This window comes from Periplaneta americana, chromosome 16 (genome assembly GCF_040183065.1).
Source record: "Periplaneta americana isolate PAMFEO1 chromosome 16, P.americana_PAMFEO1_priV1, whole genome shotgun sequence".
NCBI classification, from domain to species: Eukaryota; Metazoa; Arthropoda; class Insecta; order Blattodea; family Blattidae; genus Periplaneta; species Periplaneta americana.
Genome location: NC_091132.1, coordinates 109,575,931 through 109,600,683, shown reverse-complemented (window position 1 = coordinate 109,600,683; position 24,753 = coordinate 109,575,931). Strand labels below are relative to the sequence as shown.

The following is a 24,753-nucleotide window of genomic DNA, read 5'->3' as shown; positions in this document are numbered from 1 at the left end:
GAATCAAAGCAAGCATCGAGCCAGTGGAAAACTCCAAATTCACCATGACCCAAGAAAGCACGTCAAGTGCGATCCACTGTGAAAACAATGTTGATTTGTTTTTTTATGTGAATGGCATTGTCCACAAAGAGTTCGTTCCGCCAGAACAAACAGTGAACCAACATTTCTATTTGGATCTGTTACAAAGATTACGAGAGAGTGTGCGACGAAAACGGCCCGAAATGTGGAGAAATGGGAACTGGTTGCTTCACCACGACAATGCTCCAGCCCACACAGCTCTGACGGTCCGACAGTTTTTGACAAACAACAACATGGTGCTTGTGCCTCACCCACCCTACTCACCCGATCTGGCTCCGTCGGACTTTTTTTTGTTTCCACGGATGAAGAAATGTCTGAAAGGAAAGCGATTCAGTAATGTGGATGACGTCAAAGAAAACACGCTAATGGCTTTGAACAGTATCCTGCCTCAAGAGTTCCAGCACTTTTTTCAGCAGTGGCAAAAGCGTTGGGACAAGTGCATTAATGCACATGGAAAATACTTTGAAGGGGACTAAAGTACTGTGAATGTACATAGAGTTCAATAAAAATGGAAAAAGAAAAAACATTCCAGTTATTTTTGGGTCCCTCCGCGTATGTATAGACCGAGTGTCCAATTAATAACGAGGCGGAAAGCTTTGTGTTGAATATGTATTTTTTTGTACGCCATCATACGTGTAATGTCAAGCGGCGTTGTCATATTTTCGTTGCAAAGATTATTTTTGTTTATAATTATTTTTATACCGACATCAGTACATTAATTTCTACTGCCACAATCGACAGTGAATATATTTTAAGCTATAAGATTGCATTTAATTAAAAGTAAAATTAGGCGTACTAACCTTCTTTTTTTGTCATCAGTGAACTCCAAATACAACATTGGTTTTATTCCACGTGGAGTAGATATGAGAACGTCAATTACAATGTGTTAATGCATCATTGGTAGACATTTGAGAAGGCCCATCAATAAACAAACTCTTATATTGTCTCTTCAAAAGAAAGCTCCCTCTTTGACGCCGCCTGGGCATTAAATGGACCCTCTGATTATACCGCGTTCTGCGGTTCCCAGCAAATAGCAGAAGGACCAATTATCTTCAGTCAAATAGATTTTTTGCTCTCACCTGAGAGGTACCTGTCTGCCGCGTCTGTGGCTACAATTCTAGAGCGCTGGCCTTCCGTCCAAGCCGAAGTCGTGATGGAATTTGCGGTGGACAGAGCAGACATTTCAGAGGGGTTTTCTCGGGGTACTCCCTTTTCCCTCTATCATTCCACCAACATTCTTCACTTCCTCCTTCATTTCATCTATCATCCGCAATAGTGAAAATAGGCTGGGGTAGTGATACTGACATAGGAAGGGCTTAGGGCTTATCAGACTACACGTCTTGGCGGAGGCAGAATGACCCAGCTGTCAGCATCGGATTCACGAATGCCACCCAGGCCACCTGTCGTCTTGGGCAATCATCGCATATAAGGGCGCACAGTGGGCCAAACCGTGCTAAGTGTCCCGGGTCAAAACCAAGCTAAACCAAGGTACCTGTCTTCGTTCACACCAGCTTTAGAGTAAACATAAACACAGTTGAACAACGTACGGCAGCAATGGATCATACCACAGTCTTACATTTATACTGTCAACACGGGGGCGCTTGGTAGCGTCGCGGTTAAGGCGTAACGTGCAAAGCCGGGTTCGATTTCCAGTGGGCTCATGGATTTTCTCCATTGTTCTAATCTTTCAAGCGGCAGGGTTTAATATGAAATTTCTTGGGGGGTAAAGACGGCGCGGCGGGCACTAGGACTGACATCCCTGCTGCCATTATTGTCGATTGTCTGTACAACCTCACGCCACTCTCCGGACCGACTTAGCCTGTAATGGAGTTGTGTTTATTTTATATTGTAAATATATTCTATATTTTATAAATTATACGACCAAATAAAGGGCAATAATTTTGTGTTAATACACACGTTTTAGTATGCAATTTGCCATGCTATTTCAAAAACAATAAATAATCTAGTTGAAAACAATGCAATGTAGAATGCATCGAATCGTATTTACCGCTGCCTATGGCTTTCAGCCACTTTTCTCTGACAGGCTAGAACTTGTTTTAGTCGTTGTAAATAGCTGCCGGATTATCTACAGCACTAAATAAAATAGAGCGAGATTTATTACTGACCGAAGTCTAAACACCAGGTACATTCGGAAGGTCGGCCATTAAACGGAACAGAAAGTAAAACATACATTCCATTATACTTACAACCATTACTTATTTCTCTGTATAATCATTATGGCAATTGAGACATTTGCCGTAGCGTGATAGGAGATTTTCAATGCCATCATCAAAGCAACTTGTCGCCGATGACGATAGTGTGTTGTTCACTGCAGCTTCATGTCCTCGTCATTCACGGAACGCCATAGGCTAGAAGAAATTGTTAGAGGTGCAAAAAGAAAAAAAAACTTTAATCCATAGAAGCTATAGACAAACAAGCCTCACTTGAAATGTCAAATCAGCACAATAATAGGTTAAGAATTTCATACTTTTTCATATTTTTGGTAGATTGTTATGGACATTGGCCAGGCATGCCAAAACCCTGCACATTGCGCAGTCGCGCGCATTGTGCAGTAGTCTCTGTGCGATGTGCATTTTCTATTCCCCTACCTGGAGGGAGTGAATCGCCTTGGAGAGGAACGCGACAGGGCTATACAGACTTGCAACACCATAATCAGCTTTTCTTTCAGTAACGCAGTTCCAGTACGGGTGCTGATTTGGCTGTCTGTGAATAAGTTATAATAAATAAAGTGAGGAGTTCACAGATAACAAAGAAGAGAAATTACGAATCATATAACATAATTGTTATAATGCTTTCCTCAGCCAACAATAATTATTTTAAAATGAAAGGCTTTCATCAGCCCATGTCGAGGTAATAGTGTTGTGACAGTTTACATCAGATTAGTAAAGTTCTCAAAATATATTGCCGGCGATTATTTCTTAATCAGTACTCCCACGGAAAAACGAACTTGACAATGGAGTTGTTTTGGCGTCTGTACTAACAATCAATGGTTAGACAACTTACGACTTTCATTTCATAAGCTGGTAAGTGATGAGAATATAGTGAGGAATACATATGAAGCTCTTGAGATTGTAAGGAGCGAAGAAAGCAACTATTTGCAAGGCTGAAAAATTTCTGGAAAAATACATAATGGAAAATTTTTCATCTCACGTCATTATATTATGCTAATATTCTTACATTAATAAATCTTTAAACCTGACATAAATAGAATATCGTCGCTTTTCAGCTTGTGAACTACACTTTTAATTTCTTTCAGTAACGCTTCCAACTTGTCGATACTTGCTCTCAACGTTTTCCGAATAAACTATATGTGAATTTAAATTCTAGCTTAATTTACATCATTTATTAATATTAATGTCTATATATATAATTTGAACTGGTAATGGAAATTACGCGAAAACGGCTGAACGGATTTTAATGAGTGACCCCTCATTTTCATGCCTGACATCCAAAATTTTTCGGAAAAGTTGTAGTTTTCAGTGAAATGTCAATTTTCCTACATAATTTTCCTATTTTCCAAAATCCATCTGTTGTCAGTTTTGAGAACTAATTTTATTCAATCACGGCAGACTTGATTGAATTTCAAAACAAAACACACACTACAATAAACAATAGGCTATTACACGAAGGCCATGACCTGCAGGATTGCCAACATATTTAGAGCTCAATTCAATTTGTTATTAAAAACTGATTCTGCAGTGTATAATTTTCTGAGTACAGCTGTGTATTGGATATTCAAATCTACGAAACTTGAGGTGGTTTGATGACATTATTACCATTAGAAATTAAATATTATTATAGTTAATATCAGGATGCATCTATTTTTTCATTAATTGTACATAATATTGATGCTATATTGATGACATGAAAGTGAAACGTTTTGTGGTTATGTAAGTAAATGTAGAGAATATCTTAATTTAGATCTTCATTTCTATAATTTACTGAGTGGCTGCTATATATAACTACAAAACTTAAGAAAGATGATAATATTGTTATTAAAATCAAATATTTTTATACTTATTAACCCAGTGGGGTTGGGTCATTTTCATATACTTAATGGCGGTGTAGTGTAGATATTGATCTGTGTCATTGTCTTCAGTCTTGGCTCGAGAGAGCGCAAAAATTACAGTTCCTAAGGAAAGATCAAAAGGTATTACTTACTGATAAAATAAGAGGCCTAGAAAATTTTGTAGTCTCCAGATCATTTCAGCAAGATCTCTAAGTAGGATAAAATGATTTTACGCTCTACATTTCAAGTTCTACATGCAGCAGCTATACGAAAATGCTATTGTTCGAAAGCTTAGCAAACCTGACATTTTTTTTAACGTTTGCCTACAATCCAAAATGACCTGAAATAGCTACTGCTATCGTCCTGACATTGATACTTGCGTTTTAGCGTTGAAACTCAAAAACTGAAGTTGGATAGGTTCAAGAAAAAGTATTTGGCCTAAAAAAAATCCATTCAGAGGGAGTATGTTTCATTATTATGGAAGCAAATAACTATCAAAAAGACAAGTATTCTTCATTGAAAATAAATCTGAAAAATTTTTATTTGAACGTCTAACGAACTTAATTTGCAGCAGTATTTGCTGCACAAGCCACTAGTTAAATTATATTGACATACAGCAAGGAAATTATTTCAGTATAAAATCTTCACAATGTCCTACTGCATGTAATTAATTGGAAGTATAATATTTTCTTCAACATTTGTGTACCAATGGTCCCAATAAATAATAATGCTCGAAGAGCAATGAAAGAGTAGGGTCTATTACTTTAAAATAATTAGTACCTACTACGTAAAATGAAATACTTGTTCGTTTTTTGTTGTTTCGAAATTACTGCAATGTTTTTTTTTGTCAAATACTCTATAAAAATCATATTAATAAATTATGCTTTACAAACCACTACTTTGTGAAGTATAATTGAGTAAGCCTAAAGTTTCTTGTATTACGATTGTCAAGTATAGACACTGATAATAACTGTGTATTTTTCCTTCTGCTAAGTGTGTTTATAATGTCCAAATGTCTATTTAATCCAGCCCTAGAAGCGCAGAATAGATTATTGTACACCCCTCCAGCTAAGAACTGGTAAGAGCAACGCTTGTATGTTGAAGTCCGCACAGACCGGCGATCCGCGCACGAAACTGCACATTTAGAGTCTGATTTTTGGCATGCCTGATGTAGGCCTACTGACTGATGAGCAGTCTTCTTGCCCATAAACTTAATCACTTGAGGAACCATGCATTTTGGATGAATGTTATTGTGCATATAATTTAATATTCTTGCACTTTAAATAACTACATTTAACTTTTACATATTTTTCAGTTTAGTATATTTTAACATTGCCCTCGTAAAAATAATTTAACAAATTATAAATAATTAAAGCGACTTTAAAATGAACTATTTTTATCAATTGTCTCTACTGCATTGTTTGTCATATCGGGTGATTTTATGTCATAGAATTAATTTAATATAGCCCACCTGTTTATGCTTTCCATCTCATTGCGGAAGCAATTAGGCTGTGTTTCTATACACTAGCTAAGTTACTGTCCACTGCAAAGAAAATCTTTGTGAAATCTGCAGCTCGGATTCAGTTGATCCATTACTTCACTGTAATTCGTTATGGGTAATGCTGTATTATGCTAAACCCATACCCGTATGAGATGTAATTAATTTACTGGACTCAGAGGATCTTGTGTCAATTGAAATAGCTCAAAATATTCTGCCAAATGAAAACTTGCAGAACATTTTAGCTTTATATTGGCACACTTTACCTCTCTGCCTACAGACATTACATCACTTGGGAAGATTCTTCTTCCCTTGAATCATTAATTAAATACTTTTTATTATATCACATCCAGTTTAATTTCTGTTCCGGTCAGTGCAAGGTAGAATATGAAGGACAGAATAGCCCGTGTTATTTTAAAAAATTCTGAATATTAGTAACTTTTCAAAATACGAGATTATCTCGAAGAAAAATCTTTGGGCTTACATTTTACTTATCGTTTTCTGTGGAGCAATTATCGTCCTTTAAACACGCAACAATAATATTCTGTGAGGTCGAAAGGAGTTTTTCTCGTTACAGGAGAATTTTGAGAGATAACAGCCACAGATTTACCACGGAAGATCAACTGGTTGACAGTGTGTGTGAACTGCAGTTCAGTTTTACAGAGGCAAGTCATCAAGCTCTCAACAATAAAATAACAAGCTTAATTATGTAGATTCAATGTTATAAGAGTATTTTACGAATTTTTAGTATATATCCTGGGACATATTTTTCTTATTTTAAGGGCATAAATGCATGCTAATTAAAGGAGATTTTAGGGCAATAACTTCTTAACTCTAGATATTACACAAGAGTATGGCAGACAGACCACGTCTTCTGCTTTTTATGACCCGCAAATAACAGCACAGTGGCGGATTCTGAATTCTATTGCTTATTTCACAGCGACAAGTAATTATTCGAGCTTGCAAAGTGGCATATGATTCCCTTCCAAATGATTCATTTTAATAGACTGGGCGAGAGAAAGAAATCATATTGTTCAATGTACTAATTTCAAGAAAGTTCTCAAGTACTGTCCGTCGGCTTGTGTATACTGCTGACATCTGCGAATAAAGTTTCCGTCGACTCGGCGCAAAATTGATGAAGTTTCATAGCGAATGTTTTCTTTATAATTTTTCCTCGGTGTTCTGATTTGACTTGCACCTGTACACTTCATATTTTAACTTTCTCCACAGATAAAAGTCACAAGGATTGAGATAGGAAAGTGGGCTTGCCACATAATTATTATCTATCTTGAAACCCTTCAAATAAAGCAGTCATAGATTCACGCGCTGTATGAGCCATCGCGGAATCTTGTTGAAACTACGCATATACACTTTCTCTTCGGACGTTATACTGGTGACAGACTACAGTCGCTAATCGCGATTAGCTCCGATCGCGATTACCCAAAATGTGGTGACACACTAGGTCACGCTTGGTCCCGTCTGGTCAACAGCTGAACTACCATAGAGGAAACAATTTTCTCTGTGTACATACGTATATGTTTGTTTCCTTCCTGGACAACACCTAAAGTTCATACTTTCTTTCGATGTTTGTTCATTGTTTTTTTCTTTTTTTGTTGTTTCTTGCAGCTTGATATGGGAATTTATTTGAATCGCACTTTTTAGAAAGGAACTAAGTCAAAATGTTCTATTTTTCAGGAGAGCAAAAGAACTTACGTTCATGAATAAATACCAGTGTGCCAGTGCCGTAATATAAACATCAACTTGATGTTAGGGAAAGGTTTGTTTAAGTTCCTTCCTGTGTTTATCTTTGCGTCTTGGAAGTATTAATCATTTCATCAGAAGAAATAAAAATGACAAATTTTGGCTTAGTTCCTTTCTAAAAAGTGCGATTCATTTGTTAAAATTGTTATATGCTTTACAATGTAAACTGATACAATTTATATCATTACTATTTATATTATTTTGAAAAGAGATTTTATAACCTATAAAATTTATATCATCATATCAAAATTATATTATTTTGTAATGAAACATACTTTTAAAATCAACCCTAACCTCAACGATAGCTTCGTAATGGAGACAAATTGAAAATCTGAAAAAGAAATCAGTTCCAGTTTTTAATCCATTATTTATTAAAATTAAACATCTTTCAGCAGCCTTCGACTGCTATATATATATATATATATATATATATATATATATACAGGGTGTTTAAAAAATACGGGGCATCATTTCAGGTATGTATTTCCCACATGTAGACAATCAAAATAGTTCATTACAACATGTATCCGGAAATGCTTTATTTCCTAGTTACGGCCTTCACAACATTGAAATTCACCGGAACGTTTTTCTTTCCGCAGGTCGTTGCCGTCAAAGGAGACATTAAGAGGGCACTCTGACAGTTCATTCCGAGGCGAAGGTTACATTCAGTGTTGTGTAGGCGTTAGGCTGTGCGACATGTATTCAAATCAAGAGCTGGCAGAGATATACTTCATGTACTGTAAGGCGGACGGCAATGCTGCGCTGGCTCGTCGTTTGTACCAGGAGAGGTACCCACAGCGACAATGTCTAGATCGGAAGACATTTGTACGTCTCCATTACCGTCTGTGCGAGTATGGAAAATTTAACTCTCCTGGTTTGGGAAAGGGACGACCAAGATCTACAACTCCAGAAGTACAGGAGCAGATTCTGGAGGCTGTGAACATGACTCCTCCTATCAGCACACGAAGGGTAGCGTTGCAAGTCAATGTTCCTCATACAACTGTCTGGAGACTGTTGAAAGAGTATCAATTGTATCCTTATCATTTGCAACGTGTACAGGCTCTGTCACCAGAAGATTACCCTGCACGAGTTAGGTTCTGTCAGTGGTTCTTGCAGCAGTGTGGTGTAAATCCGAACTTTCCTGCCTTAGTATTATTTACAGATGAAGCACAGTTCACACGAGATGGCATAACAACTTTCCACAATCAGCATGTATGGGCGTATGAAAACCCACGTGCAACTGTTCCATCTCATCACCAGGTGCGGTTCTCCCTCAACATGTGGGCCGGTATCATTGGTGATCGACTGGTTGAACCCCATGTACTTGTAAACAGACTTACGGGGCAGGCGTACACAAACTTCCTGGAAAACACCATACGTCATGTTTTAGAAGACACTCCACTGATCAATCGTCAACACATTCACTTCTTGCGTGATGGCGCTCTTACATACTTCAGTCGTACGGCTCGCCGGTACTTGGATCGAAAGTTTCCTGATCGATGGATAGGTAGAGGTGGCCCAATTGCTTGGCCTCCACGCTCACGTGATCTGAACCCTCTCGATTTCTACTTGTGGGGCCATTTAAAATCATTGGTTTATTCGTCTCCGGTGCCTGATTTGGAATCCCTTCGGAATCGAATTGTGGCATGTTCTGAGGACATACGCAATATTCCTGGAGTTTGGGATCGTGTTCGCAGATCAATGAGATATCGATGTGAGGTCTGTATTCAAGCAGGAGGTGGACATTTTGAACATCTTCTGTAATGACAACGACCTGAGGAAAGAAAAACGTTCCGGTGAATTTCAATGTTGTGAAGGCCATAACTCGGAAATGAAGCATTTCCGGACACATGTTGTAATGAACTATTTTGATTGTCTACATGTGGGAAATACATACCTGAAATTATGCCCCGTATTTTTTAAACACCCTGTATATATGTATATATACAGTAGCGTGCAAATTAATCCGAACAACGTAATTACTTATGCGAAAACACTCAAACGGGATAAAAAAAAAAGGATCTAAGACATACCTCAGTAATCTATGTGGCCTCCCTTGTTCCTAATAACAGCTCTGAGACGATTTGGCATGGATTCCACTAATTTCCCATAAATATTCTTCATTTCTTCATCGCGAAACCATACACCAGTGAGGGCAGAAATCATCTTCTCCTTTGTAGAACAATCCATTTTTTGCATTCTTCTTTTGCAAATTGACCACAATTTCTCAATGAGGTTGATGTCGGGTGAGTTGCCTGGCCAGGGGAGTATATTCTTCTTGTTGAAGAATTCTGTAGTTTTTCGAGACGTATGGCATGGTGCCAGGTCTTGTTGGAACACACCTCTGCCATCCGGAAATGATTTTTGCAGCTGGGGTACGATTCTGGTTTCCAATAAGTGAATATATTTGTCAGAATTCATCATTCCCTTGATAGGTATCAATGCTCCAGGCCCTTCGTGTGTAAAACAACCCCAAAACATTACTTTAGGAGGGTATTTGGGTGCTTGTTGGAGATGAGCTGCTGTTACTTTTTCGGATCTTTTCCGTAGGTAAGAAACGCGGTGGCCGTGGACCTCGAAATGAGACTCATCGGAAAAAAGTACATCCTTCCAGTCATTCACTGTCCAGTGTTGATGTAATTTTGCCCACATTAAGCGTTTTTTGCACATAACAGTGGTTAGCAGTTGCTTCTTAATAGGCTTACGAGCCCTTCGTCCAGCTTCCAAAAGCCTACGCTGCACTGTTGTGATGTGAATATTCGCCCCAGTGGTAGTCATTAACTCGCGGGTTAAGTCGACATCAGTTAGTCTAGGATTTAATTTACTTTTCCTGGCTATTAAACGATCATCTGTAGGTGAAGTCTTCCTTTTCCGGCCACAGTTTCCTTTTTTCTGGGGTGTGATGGATCCAGTCTTCCTGTATCGTTTTATGATCGAATTAACAGTAGCCAAACCGATTTGACATTCTGCAGCAATTTGCTTCTGTGTCATAGAAGAATGCTCTGCTAATGTTATAATTTTAGACCATTTTCGTGGAGTTGTATCCATTTGTGAAGACGACAGAATGTACACAGGATTACAGTATTAAGTCTTCAACACAACTGAAATGCTTATAAGTACAAAACGACAGGCAAAATGTCACATATTATAAAAAAAATAATAACGACAGACCTTCAACAATGGAATTACACGTACTACAGATGTCAATTAAAGTGGTATGAGTAGCTGTGAGGCCAACAATGACAGAAAATGTAAAAATATGTCGTGTTCGGATTAATTTGCGCGCTACTGTATATGAAATATGAATAGTTCGTCTGTCATTTGTTAATATATTTCTTTTTACTCTTCTCACATCTGCATTAAATTTCTCCACTACGTCTAATAGTAGCCAAATTCATTTTCTAGCCATTCATTTTCGTTTCTATTTCATATAATACAATGGAAGGGGTAACAAAATTCCACAGCAGAAGCTATCACGACTTCCTAAATAATATAAATCAAGGTGATTCGAAACCAAAGTTTACTAAAATGTTACTTTCGTCCACTGGGCCGTGCCTCAGCGCGATTATCTTGTTCTCGAAACAGGATTTAGCTCCTAATCGCGATCGGGACGGTGACACACTACAAACCACTGCCAACGTGATCTAATACAGGCCGTAAGGCAGACCACGTGACTCGCTTAACAGCTGATTGCGAAGGGCGGTCTTTCAACCATATCGATTAGTTGCAGTACATGAAAAATAACATATATTTCTCTGAAATGCAGTGTAATTGCGTCAGTAAAATTTTAAACAGTGATTGTGAGACACTTGAGACATAATTCACTTGCAACGTAAGGTATAATATTATTTTTGGTGTAAAAATTACGTTGTTGCAGGCAAAGTTCGTAAGTGTAATACCTGCCTTTATTTCGATGAAGCATTGCGAACTTATGTGGTTAAGTGAATTTTTGGTGTTATAAACAGTAAATATGTGTAATAATATACACGTGAAAGTGAAACATTGACTGGGATGTAAAGTAAATTATGATTATGCCTAAGTGCAGCGTTACTGATGTTACTCTTGTCTAATTCATTATTGTTAGTTTACCGTATGTGTTTTATTAAATTTAAATTATTGCGCCCTTCTTATGTGTAAATAATCTACATTATAAATAATACTACGTTTGATAATATACACAATTTGAACTAAAGCGAGATACATATAGTATATTGTGAAAAATTATACCTTATGGTCTTCATTACTGTTACAGTATCTAGTATTGTAATTAATTGAAATAAAGCACGCTCACTTCATTACGAAATTCTTGCACATTCACTTAAGCACGTTTCAACAATTTTCAGTTGCATCGCACGCATATTTTGATGTGTTGAAAATATAGGTTATGTTTACTCTATCAGTACTTGCCTTATTTCTATATTCGCAATTATGCATCATACTCGTAATTAAGCATAACGCTACGTATAACTTGTAAATGCAATTTTTCTACACTTCAATTGTATTTATTCGTTTCATACGGTACTCCAGTCTGATTAGTTTAATATGTTACCAGGCCTAAACTAGCACTGAGGTAGTTCCCTTCGTATTCATACACCTTGCATATACTAATTAGTTCGGTTAGTTCAGGCTTTTATTATGCCTTGCTTAGAGGATTAAATGCATCTCCACAAATAATATATTCAACTGTTTTCAGTTCAGAAATTACCGGAACTATACCTCAGCGGTAGTAAGTAATATAACCGTACGTACTTACATTTCATAGGAGGGAGTGTGGTGAATTTTCTACCTTTAAGTAAGGAAGATAACCGTGTTCTGAAGTTTATCCTAAATATATTCTTCTTTATTAAATCTCAAAATAGCTTTCGTTCTCAACTTAAAATGTTGCCGCAAATAGGTTATGTTAACATGCTGAATTCTCTTCACATAAAAATAACAGTTTTATAATCCTGCCACATTATACAACAAATAAATGGAACTTATGCACACATTACATTGAATAACAATTTAATTGTTTTATTTATTTGTTCCCTACTATACTGGGTCGTATTTAATTCTATTTATCTAACCTACCAGATGAAGTAACACACAACCGTACGTACCTACATTAATTTCATAGGAGGGACTGTGGTAAATTTTCTACCTACAAGTAAGGAAGGTAGATGTGCTAAATTAAAATCACAATATAAATAATTCTTCTTTATTAAATCTCAAAATAGCTTCCATTCCAAACTTAAAATGTTGATGCAAACAGGTTATGTTAACATGTAAAACTCCGTTCACATTAAAATAACACAGTTTTATAATTATTTCTGCAACATATTATGCAATAAGAAGTGAACGTATCTTATACACACATTACGCTAAATAAAATTGAGCACCGACACGCATTAAAGTAATATATTTCACTCAGCTCCGTATACTCAAATAGAAAAGCCCGACCCATCGAGTGACGTCACACATCCTGCATTACGGCCTGGTCTAGATCACGATGGCAGTGCTACAAACCCGATCGGGATTAGGTCGATCATCGCGATTAGTGACTGTAGTCTGTCACCAGTATTACGCGCGGCATACAGCTAGACCGCCACCTCTTTTCTAAATTCATCCTGTAACAGTTGAATACTAAAAATGAACGCACCCTGCGGCCAGCTCTGTTGTTGTGGATGTTCACGGCGGCTAGGGAAGTCTTGAGATGATTTCTGTTGTAGTACGGCGATGTCAGGGACATCACTTCTTCTGTCTCCTCACCTCCTCTTTTCCTCTTTCCTCTTCCTCGTCTTCGTATTCCTGACTCCGTTGTGGTTGTTGTTGTTGACCGTACGCCTGACCTTCCAATGATAAAGAAATTGAATAGGAAACTCAGTTATTCCATGAAACCTTCTTAATTTTACTGGAAATGTCCACTAGACCTAGCCTCACAGAATTTCTGTAATTTTAACTTACATTTTAATAAGTTATAAATTATGCTTGTGATTAAATTAACTCTGTAATGATGGAATTTTCATATTGTCGGGCTATGGAATGTTAAAGAATTGAAATACTTCACCTGAATTTCAATTTGTGTGGAAATTGTAACATAGGCACAATAGGAACGATACACAAAAAAGTCACACAGTAAGCTTACACTGTGCACTCATGCTGGGTCTTTGACGATATCAACCCACTTGAGGTATGTGGTAGTGGTAGAGCGTTGGCGCGCTTAGCCAAAGGTCCCAGGTTCGATACCAGATCCCGGAACAATTTTTCCCTTGAATATGATTCAAACTGTATTTTTAACTATCAATCAAGTACAGTGCCTTCCCTATCATGTGATGAATAAATACATACCGTATGTTAATTTTCATGATTTATTCTCATCTCTAGTTTAGGCAGCCATTAGGGTATATTTCCTGTGTTCCAAAGTTTCAAAGTACAAGAGGGTATGATCCAAGGTACATGAACCTGTTGTACCATGGAACACTCTACATATCCCTTCATTTTACTTTTTTCGTCCTTAATAGGTCTGCAAAACAGAAAAATATGTATTGTATTGGAAGATGTAAAGGAATCTTCAATAATGAATTCAAGTTTTTTTTATTAAAAAAATTAAAATAAAACGTGAAAAGTGATTCAAGGTACAACAGTCTCCCCTACAGCACACGAGAGTACGTTCGTGAGAATTATCACTCTTTGCCTTCGCCTCGGGCGCTGAACTTCCCACTCACGGATAAAGTTTAATTTACTCTCTTGTACTACAAATTACTATTAGAGAGGGCCGTGTTAAAACAGTTGATGTAGATCTGTGATTTCGATATCAGATGGACTTGGAGAAGATTAAAGTGAAGCATTTTTTAACGTGTTAAAACTTAAAAATTAAAAATTTCCTTACCTCTTCTGAAGCATTTTTTTAAATTTCTTCAGGCAAACCATCAACTTCAAACTTCAATACATTCACTTATATTTTTACTTACAACAAGAATCTGGTCTCCTTTATTTAGACTAGTTGTAATTTGTAGTACTGTATTAGAAAACAAAACTTTCTATGATCCGTAGTTAAGGAAACAAAACAAAAGCCATTCACCTGTCAGGTGCTAGTCCTAATATTTCAATTATTAGGCCTGCTTCTAATACATTTATTTAAACTTTATGTGAAGGCGTTGTAAAAATCATATAGGCCTATACAGCCATAGGCTAAAGTAACTTTACATCACTCGTTGTTTCTCGCTTTCGGCTCGTGAAGGTAAATGATCCACTGGTGATCTAGAGTTGTACAGATAACTGTTGTAAATTAGCAGTCGTAGTGTATAACCTACTGTGTCAATTGGTTAATCGACTAAATACCTTTATAAATTAACAATAGTTAAGTTATGTATAACCTCGTAAACATTTTAAGTCAATTAACAGATCTAGTTTTATTCTCGAATAATTATCTTTACAGATTTAGCAATCGTAACGTAGTAAATGTTTTAATCAACTGACTTACTTAGTTTTATAATCGAAAATATCTTTATTGATTAACAATGTAGTGCATAACTTAGTAAATATTTTAGTCAATTATTGACAAGCTTAGTTTTATAATGCAGTATAATGATCTAGTAATTACTAATTACTTAACCTCTTGACAAGCTAGTATTAAAGTAATATCTATCTTAATTGATCAACGGACAGTTTCAAAAGGTGGTAAATATTTTATCCGATCCATTGATGTAGTTTTATAATCCAGTACAGTAGCGGTCCGCGGTTACAAAGGTTGGCAGTTCTGCATGAAAAATAGTGCATTTAGCAAACGCATGCTGTTTATTGCATCTAAATCGGGCAACGCGTGTAATTACAGCCCCTTCTCGAAGTTGACTGTGCACCCGAAATTGTACTCCAACATCCGCGCGCCCTACCCACCCCGTGCGCTACACCTCTCCCACCTGGCACAACTAGTTACGTAGTGGCGATATGCCCCATATGTTAATACCTGAATGAACAACCATCAGGAACTTTCTATCGTTCGAACGTTTTTAACTCCTACCCAATTTCGTTACGCTAACTTTTCTAACCTACACCCGTACCGGCTAACGGAATTATAAAACAGAGAGCTGGGAGTTCCTACAGATTTGCAATAAAGTATCGTAACTTTATCAGTTTGTGGACATGTTTGTTGAATTATTAAATTTAATTTTTTGGCATAACAGCGCAAAAAATGAGCTGTGGGACAATACAAATTCTCCGTGTTTCCCACTCATTAGCCCCGCCATTAACCAGCTCAATTAATTTATGTGGTTCAATTATGACAGAACTTCCGTTAAGCCTACATTCCATTAAGATAGTTTGCACCAAACTTTCAGCGTCATGTTTTGGTGGCAGTGAAGAGAGATTTCCAATAATTTTATTGCTATCCAGCAATTAATTTTGAATTATTTTCGTAGTTCCTTTGAATTGTGACGAGCCCTATAAATGATCCTTGAAAGTTTAATCTAAATGTGGAGTAAAATCAGTCAAACCGCGTTTTGTTGAATCTTCTGATTCGGCAAGTCCTCGTATCGCTAATTTCGAAAAAGGTTGGTCGATTAGGTTTTTATTCCATTAATTTTTAATATAAAATATTTCCTTAGACACACTGACTAATCACATCACACACCCACAGTACTACAACACACTCGAACTGTAATGATATACAGTAGTCCAGAAGCCTATGTGTTCTAACGCAGGTCATAAAGAGGTGAGGGTGTTGGCGGTTCTTTTGTATATTCGGTTTTCTGCTGCGGACTACCCTACGTTGAGCTCCAGGACTGTCGATCACAGATCCGAAAAGTACACTACAGCTAAAATTCTCGAGTAGTTCAAGGCTCCTACAGACAATAAAATCTCGAATCGAAGGAGAATGAATTGTAAAAATGAATGAAACAATGAACTAGATTACATAAAAGCACGTTTTACATTTTTAATTTTACAAGTACATTTAAATGGCGGTTCTGCAGCTCTGCAGTTCTTATTGCAGAGCCGCCCCTGATCCAGTAAGTAAATCAATCCAGTGCCAGTGGCCTAGTTTTATAACCTAGTGGACATCACAATCGACAGATCTAGTTTTTATTTATTGATCCAATCCAATTAAATGTGAAGCACAGGAACGCCATTTCATAATTTCAATTAAGAAACACTCCAAACGAATTATCTTTGCACCAAAAAGCGGATGCTTCCTGGACCAAAAATACACAAATTCAATCTTCTAACACGATTTTTTTGTTTTTAAATTAAGTAATTTGCTGGGAGACATCGTTAGATATAGGCCACTCTTACACTAAACCTGGAGTAATTTAAGCTTATTAATCAAACTAGCCGTAGCCGTACCCGTGCGCTCCGCTGCACCTGTTAGAAATAAATATAAAGTAATTACATAATTAAAATAGGACGTTTGATCCAGGGAACAACTTTTACAACAGCGCAAGATAATCTGCTTCGCTCATTACCCATTTTTTTTTGCATTGAATTTATTGCATATATATTTTATGTATTTTAACACGATTCAATTGAGCATAGTTAAAATTTGAATGATAAAATAATGGATTGCTAAGCTAACGTACTATTACTGCATACTAAATCAATATACACTCGTTGTTCGTTAATTCTCTGAGATTAAAATGAGTGTACATAAATATTATTTTAAGAAATACAGAAAACGAATGTACAAAATAGCCTATCAATTTTTCTGTACATAAGAAGCTATTTTAATCTTACCTGTCCTCGATTTACTCAGACGTTACTGTAATAACATTATAGCATTATGTCCATCTAGAGAAACTACACTTTCCAATGGTAAAATAATAATTAATTATACAAATCGGTTAATTTAGCTTCTGATATTACTTCATACAAACACAGAAACATTATCTGTAGGCTATGTTTAATAGCTTTCGATTGTTGATGTCCAAGGCCCCTGTTTCAATTTTTGTTGTCCAAGGCCCCTTATAGACGGAGTCATTTGTTCTTAATTCATTGCACCGTCTTAGATGGAGATATTTTAATTTTAAAACTCATTTATCTCATTAAATATCAGTCCTATCAAAATTTTGTAAAGAATAAAACTTATCGGAAAACATGTTTAAAGAAACTTTTGTTATGTAACATATTTCACAAAAATCAATAATAAGCGAGATATTTCGATTTATTTAATTCAGGCCCCCTTATAACCCCCCTTTTGAATAAAGTATTTTGAATGCCATATAGCCTAACTAAGTTACAACGAACTTAATTTATATTCCAATTTTTATATAAATCGGTTCAGCCATTATCGCGTGAAAAGGTAACAAACATACAGACAGACATACAAACAAAAATGTCAAAAAAGCGATTTTCGGTTTCAGGGTGGTTAATTATATATGTTAGGACCAATTATTTTTGGAAAATCGAAAATTACCAGAAAAATTTCGGCTACAGATTTATTATTAGTATAGATATGATTCTGCTTACTGTTTTTTATATGCTCACCTGTATGTAATTTCTATTTTATACATATTCATTGTTATTTTCCATCCAAAGACCATTAAGAACGCTGAATATTACTTAATATCTACTATCTTTCCTCAAATATAGTGTTTATATGCCGTGTTAATTTTCACTTGTTTTCATAAGTTAACAATGATGCACATTGGGAGCAACATATAAGAAATTATTTTCCTACACAATCCACGCTATGTTCACGTTGTTTTGAAATGATTAATCGAAGATGGTTTGCTTATTGTTTATTACACGCACTTTTGTATATAATTTCTATACCATACGTTTTTTTTCTATCCCACGATCATTAAGAATGGTGATTATTACTCATGCTTGTTTCCTGTATTTCTTAAAATAATGTTATGTGGCATGTTAGTTTTTATTTGTCGCTATTTACGTAAAAATGATGCGCCAAAAAATAATAATAATTTCGTACTCACTCCACATCCTATATTCACATTTGTTTTTCAGTGATTTATTAAAGAATGTGCCGGTATTAAAAGACTAATTTAGAAACATGTTACATAAATCATCCTTATGCCAAAAGAGAATACTCCCTGGACCAAATTATCGTATTTTGCAGTGGTCGTCAGTACTTGCTGAAATGGGCAATAATATAATATACGAGTAATTATGTTGTACGTAGCAAGATCTATTATTCAATTGATATGATATTTTATGAGGTTGTCATGACTGAGATATCTATTGTCAATTGCTTTTATTTGTTAGAAGGCCTTGACTGAAGGGTATATAAGGACAGGCGCTCTTACGGTGGAGGTCGGGGTTTGGGATGGCCCACAAGCAACAAGTTATACTAAATATGTTTAGGATTAGTGTAAACCTGGTCTATGTCTCCTATAGTGGTCGGGACATAGTAACATTCACCCGAAATGAATGCTTTCATTTTATAGTTTATTTCAGAGATTTTGAAAAAGGTAAGAAGTGGCGTTCCTGTAATTCAAAATTACCATTGATCCATTTTCCTTATAGCAGAAAGCAGATTTGTATAGAATCTGTGTTTAGCCTACCTGGAAGGAGTTCGACCTCCTTTCTTTTCCGCAGAGTCAGTAAACTGCTTTCCGAACTGAGCGCCCCACCGCACGTTGTCCCCGCATCCTCCCCACTTGAAATTACCATTGGGAGGATCCCTGGGCGGGGAGGCGCATGAGCAGTGGAACAGCGTGCCGGCAGAGCACGCCCGTGCGATCGTGTACGCCACGGCCGCCGAGCCGAGAGCGTACACATACGCCTGTTCCCGAGTACCTGCGGACAACACAACACAACGCGCGCTACAGAGTTTTGTTGTTTGCTGCCACTAGGGACCGGATTTTTATGTAATATCAAGGTGTGAAATAGGTAAGAAAAATAATCTGAATATGTACCAAAATATGTAAAATCATGAAAATATTTAATATCAATATCTGGCAGGTATAAGATATGTAAGACTCTCCAGTTGTGATTTCATAGAGCACCCGACTTTTTTACCGCACACTTGACACATTACTATTTTTCCATCTGTAGTGAAAGATTCATCTGCGGGCTAAAGCAGGGAGATGCACTGTCACTTTTACTTTTTAACTTCGCTCTAGAATATCCCATTAGGAAAGTTCAGGATAACACAGAGTTGGTTTGGAATTTAACGGGTTACATCAGCTTCTTGTCTATGCGGATGACGTGAATATGTTAGGAGAAAATCCACAAACGATTAGGGAAAACGCGGAAATTCTACTTGAAGCAAATAAAGAGATAGGGTTGGAAGTAAATCCCGAAAAGACTAAGTATATGATTAGATTATGTCTCGTGATCAGAATATTGTACGAAATGAAAATATAACAATTAGAGATTTATCCTTCGAAGAGGTTGAAAAATTAAAATATCTTGGAGCAACAGCAACAAATATAAATGACACTCGGGATGAAATTAAACGCAGAATAAATATGAGAAATACGTGTTATTATTAGATTGAGAAGCTTTTGTCATCTAGTCTGCTGTCAAGAAATCTGAAAGTTAGAATTTATAAAACAGTTATATTACCGGTTGTTCTTTATGGCTGTGAAACTTGGACTCTCACTTTGAGAGAGGAACAGAGTTTGAGAGTTTTTGAGAATAAGGTTCTTAGGAAAATATTTGAGGCTAAGAGGGATGAAGTTACAGGAGAATGGAGAAAGATACACAACACAGAACTGCACGCATTGTATCCTTCACCTGACATAATTAGGAACATTAAATCGAGACGTTTGAGATGGGCAGGGCATGTAGCACGTATGGGCGAATCCAGAAATGCATATAGAGTGTTAGTTGGGAGGTCGGAGGGGAAAAGACCTTTGGGGAGGCCGAGACGTACATGGGAAGATAATATTAAAATGGATTTGAGAGAGGTGGGATATGATGGTAGAGACTAGGTTAATCTTGCTCAGAATAGGGACCAATGGCGGGCTTATGTGAGGGCGGCAATGAACCTCCGGGTTCCTTAAAAGCCAGTAAGTAATTAAGTGAAAGCTTCATCCAACGCAATGCATGATTTTATTTTTGTCGTTAGGGTTGAAGATACAGGGGCCATTTTAGTTAGTTAAAACACTAGATAAACTCACTTGCACTTTATACTGTAAGTACTAAAACTAGAGAACTGGGTGAAATGAATGACACAATAGTACTGCAAGCACTGTTTCGTTTTACTGGATTAGGAGAAAATAACAGGAGATGTGGGACACATGCATTTTAGCACACTTGACATATTACTATTTATCCATTTGTAGTGAAAGCGTCGTCCATCGCAATCCATGATTTTATTTTTGTCGTTAGGGTTGAAGATACAGCAGCCATTTTAGTTAGTTAAAACACTAGATAAACTCACTTGTACTTTATATTGTAAGTACTAAAACTAGAGAACTGAATGAAATGAATGACACAACAGTACTGCAAGCACTGTTTCGCTTTACTCGATTAGGAGAAAATAAGAGGAGATGTGGGACACATGCATTTTAGCACACTTGACATATTACTATTTTTCCATCTGTAGTGAAAGCTTCGTCCATCGCAATCCATGATTTTATTTTTGTCGTTAGAGTTGAAGATACAGGGGCCATTTTAGTTAGTTAAAAGCAGTGGTAAACTCACTTGCACTTTATACTGTAAGTACTAAAACTAGAGAACTGAATGAAATGAATGACACAACAGTACTGCAAGCACTGTTTCGCTTTACTGGATTAGGAGGAAATAAGAGATGTGGGACACATGCATTTTAGCTGCTCCCTGTAAGAAACAAAGTACCTACTATAACCTCAAACTAAGGCATTTACAAACTGTTGTTTTAAAAGTGATATTTCTGTCTCATTCAGAAGGTTAGGATTATTCAAGCCGAGAACCATACTTTCTAATTGCTCGGAAAATCCCATTTCCGTATAGATAAACTAAATTTAAAGTAAAGATGTCAAGCAATAACCTGAAAAGTTATTTATTTTAATCTTTCAACATCTTTCCAGTTTGTTCCTTTACTCCAGCTTCTTTTCAAAAGCCGACTACTTTAAATCGGCTCATGTCAGACTTAACACGGATTTTCCCTGGAAGGATTAGGAAGAGGTTGGACGAGGTTGCAAATTTCATGGGAACGGCTTATTAAGACGTGTGCAGAACAATTATAGTTCGAGACAAATCATGTCGTCCTCGTCCCACTCCACCGCATGAAGACAACGCTACTTTCTGAGTGATTTTTACAATACAAGGTAGTTGTATGAAAAGGTTGCCTTTTGTTTGCTCATATTTATAGTGGGCGGTATGGGGTGAGTGCCTCTATTATTTCCTGGAACTAAGGACGTTACGTTTCGTCCCGAAATATATCCCTTATTGGGTAGGTAAAAAGGTTTTTTAAATCTGTGTATTTCAAATTGCAAACTTCTCCAGCAGAAGCTTTTTTTTTTCCTTTTAGAGAAGTAGAAAAAAATAAAACCCCTAAATATGTAGATTTATGTAACACCAAATCATAATATGTAATGTGGGATAAAGATGTAAAAATATGTAGTATCAAATCTATATATATAATTTGAACTGGTAATGGAAATTACGGGAAAACGGCTGAACAGATTTTAATAAATGACCCCTCATTCTGAAGCGTGGAATCCAAAGTTTTTCAGAAAAATAGTAGTTTTGAGTGAAATGTCAATTTTTCAACATAATTTTCCTATTTTCTAAAATCCATCTGTCTTCACTAACTAAATTGCATTTCAGAATAAAACAAAACACACACTACAGTAAACAATATTACACGAAGGCCATAATGTGCAAGAATGCTGACATATTTAGAGCTCAAATTAAATTGTTATTAAAAATTTCAAGACTTACTGAAATTAATTTACAGGTCTGATTCTGTGGTGTCTAATTTTCTGAGTACAGCTGTGTATTGGATATGAAAAACTACAAAACTTGAGGTGGTTTGATGACATTATTACCATTAGAAATAAAATATTATTATAGTTAATGCCATGCTGTGACTATTTTTCATTAATTATACTATAAGGCTATATTGATGATATGAAAGTGAAACGTTTTGGGGTTATATAAGTAAATGTAGAGAATATCTCAAATTACATCTTGATTTATATACTTTACTGAGCAGCGGCTATATAGTATAGGTTATTGAAAACTATAAAACTTACGTAAGATAATAATATTGTTATTAAAAATCAAATATTTTTGTAGTTATTAATCAAGAGGTTGGGTCTTTTTCATATATTTAATAGCGGTGTGGTGTCGATTTATATGCGTGATTCTCTTAAATATTGGCTCGAGAGAGCTCAAAAATTAGAGTTCCTAAGGAAAGACCAAAAGGTATTACTTACTGATAAAATAAGAGGCCTACAAGATTTTGTAGTCTCCCGATCAATTCAGCAAGATCTCCTAGCAGGATAAAATGATTTTACCCTCTACATTTCAAGGTAGTTTACGAAACATGCAGCAGCTATACCAAGATGCTATGTCTATTGTTCGAAAGCATAGCAAAGCTGACTTTTTTTTCATCTTTCACCTACAATCCGCAATGATCGAAAATAGCTACTGCTTTACTCCCACATGAAAAATCGACTGATCGTCCTGACATTGTTACTTGGGTTTTCACGTCCAAACTGAAAAACTGAAGGTTTATAGGTTCAAGAAAAAGTATTTGGCATAAAAAAACATTCAGAGGGAATATGTTTCATTATTATGGAAGCAAATAACTTTCAGAATGTCTGGTATTCTTCATTGAAAATAAATCTGAAAAATTTTTATTTGAAGGTCTAATGAACTCAGTTTGCAGCATTTCCTGCACAAGCCACTAGTTTTAATATATTAATGGTAATTACAAGATTCGCAAAGATTTGTTGTTTATATACGGTTAGCTTGATAGAAATATAATATGTAATTACATAAAAATCCGGTCCCTAGCTATCACTGTATGCATCCCTTACAGTGAATAACAGGGATGTATGATACCTGAAACTGCAATTAATTAATATGTACATTAAACTATAGAAGATATTCAAAGCGATAAAATGATACCTGTAACTCTTCAATTAATGTCACACATTATCAAGAATATTCAAATAAAATAAAATACAAAAACCTAAAATTCTGGTAACGAGTTGAATCGTTGTTGCCCGAAACCGACGCACTGCATGAAACGTTGGGGAAAAACACAGTTTCGTTAACAGATAGCTCTGATTTCCAACTATCACTCTTCAATTCATCTTCCCTCTCATTTCCTATTTTCTGACTTTTCTTGTGTGTTGTCTCTGTCAACTGATGGATTACGCATTACAATGGAATTGCGTATGTAGGCCTGCTTACCATTCAAGTGCTGGAATTCGAACGAGCGACACTTTCTGTACTACGAAACACTAATCCAACGCTTATAATAAAATATAATTTTTTTAATTTTGAATTTTTTTTAAACGTTCAATTCAAATTAACATATTATTTTATTGCTGTAATTATTGTAATGTTATTATATATTACATTTCACTGCCACCGGGTGTATACCCAATTGCAGTGTTAATAAATATATACATAGGCCTACATACAATAATAATTATGGTATATTTAACGACGCTTGCAACTGCAGAAGTTATATCAGCGTCGCCGTTGTGCTGCAATTTTTGTCCCGCAGAAGTTCTTTTACATGCCAGTAAATCTATTGACATGAGCCTGTCACATTTAAACACAGACGAGCAAATGCTGGGTAACTTTCGGTGCTGGACCCCGGACTCATTTCACCGGCATTATCACCTTCATTTCATTCAGACGCTAAATAACCTAGATGTTGATACAGCGTCGTAAAATAATCCAATAAAATAAAATAAATTTAAACACACTCAAATGCCATCAACCTCGGTCGGGATCGAACCCGCAATCTCGAGCATAGAAGGCCAGCGCTATACCAACCACACTACCGAGGGCGACCCTAAATACAGGTTCAGGGATATTTGTTATTATAATTTTTACATATAGTCCCTGTTTCAATTGTAGATACAATCATCGATAAAATAACAACATGACGAAAATAGGCTAGAACTTCAGTGGAATGGGAAGTACTTAGTGAAAACCTAACTTACAGTTACAAAGATCTCTTGGAGATGAACGATGGTAAGTTATGTGACCGCAAACGTTTGCATTGCTGGAGGTCCCGGGACTGTGAGAAATGGATTAGACATGGAGAACCGCTCGACATGAAGAAGCATCTGAGACTAATCGAGTCGCCGCTCACTCTGCGGCAATCTTAACATTACATTTGCGCAGATCAGGTTCTCTGACAAATATAACTTACAGGGTGTTGGAGAGAGTAACAGATTAACCTTCTGGGTATCGAGTTATCTATCCATTATCCTATTCCGTCCGTCCTACTGCCCTTCTCTCTCTCCACAATCTATCCGTTGATTCGTCCATTCCTCTC

General features: G+C 36.4%; 1 protein-coding gene across 1 annotated transcript in view; it reads right to left on the bottom strand.

Moving 5' to 3' along the window:
- The window catches only part of LOC138691056 (protein Wnt-11b-2-like), a 211,291-nt gene that overhangs the window by 77,934 nt on the left and 108,604 nt on the right, over positions 1–24,753 (bottom strand). Inside the window, exons 4-5 of the mRNA XM_069812721.1 lie at positions 18,860–19,094; positions 13,006–13,195 (exon numbers count right to left, since the gene is read on the bottom strand). Of these exons, the coding sequence (XP_069668822.1) occupies positions 13,006–13,195; positions 18,860–19,094 (425 nt within the window). The remainder of the gene's footprint in view (positions 1–13,005; positions 13,196–18,859; positions 19,095–24,753) is intronic.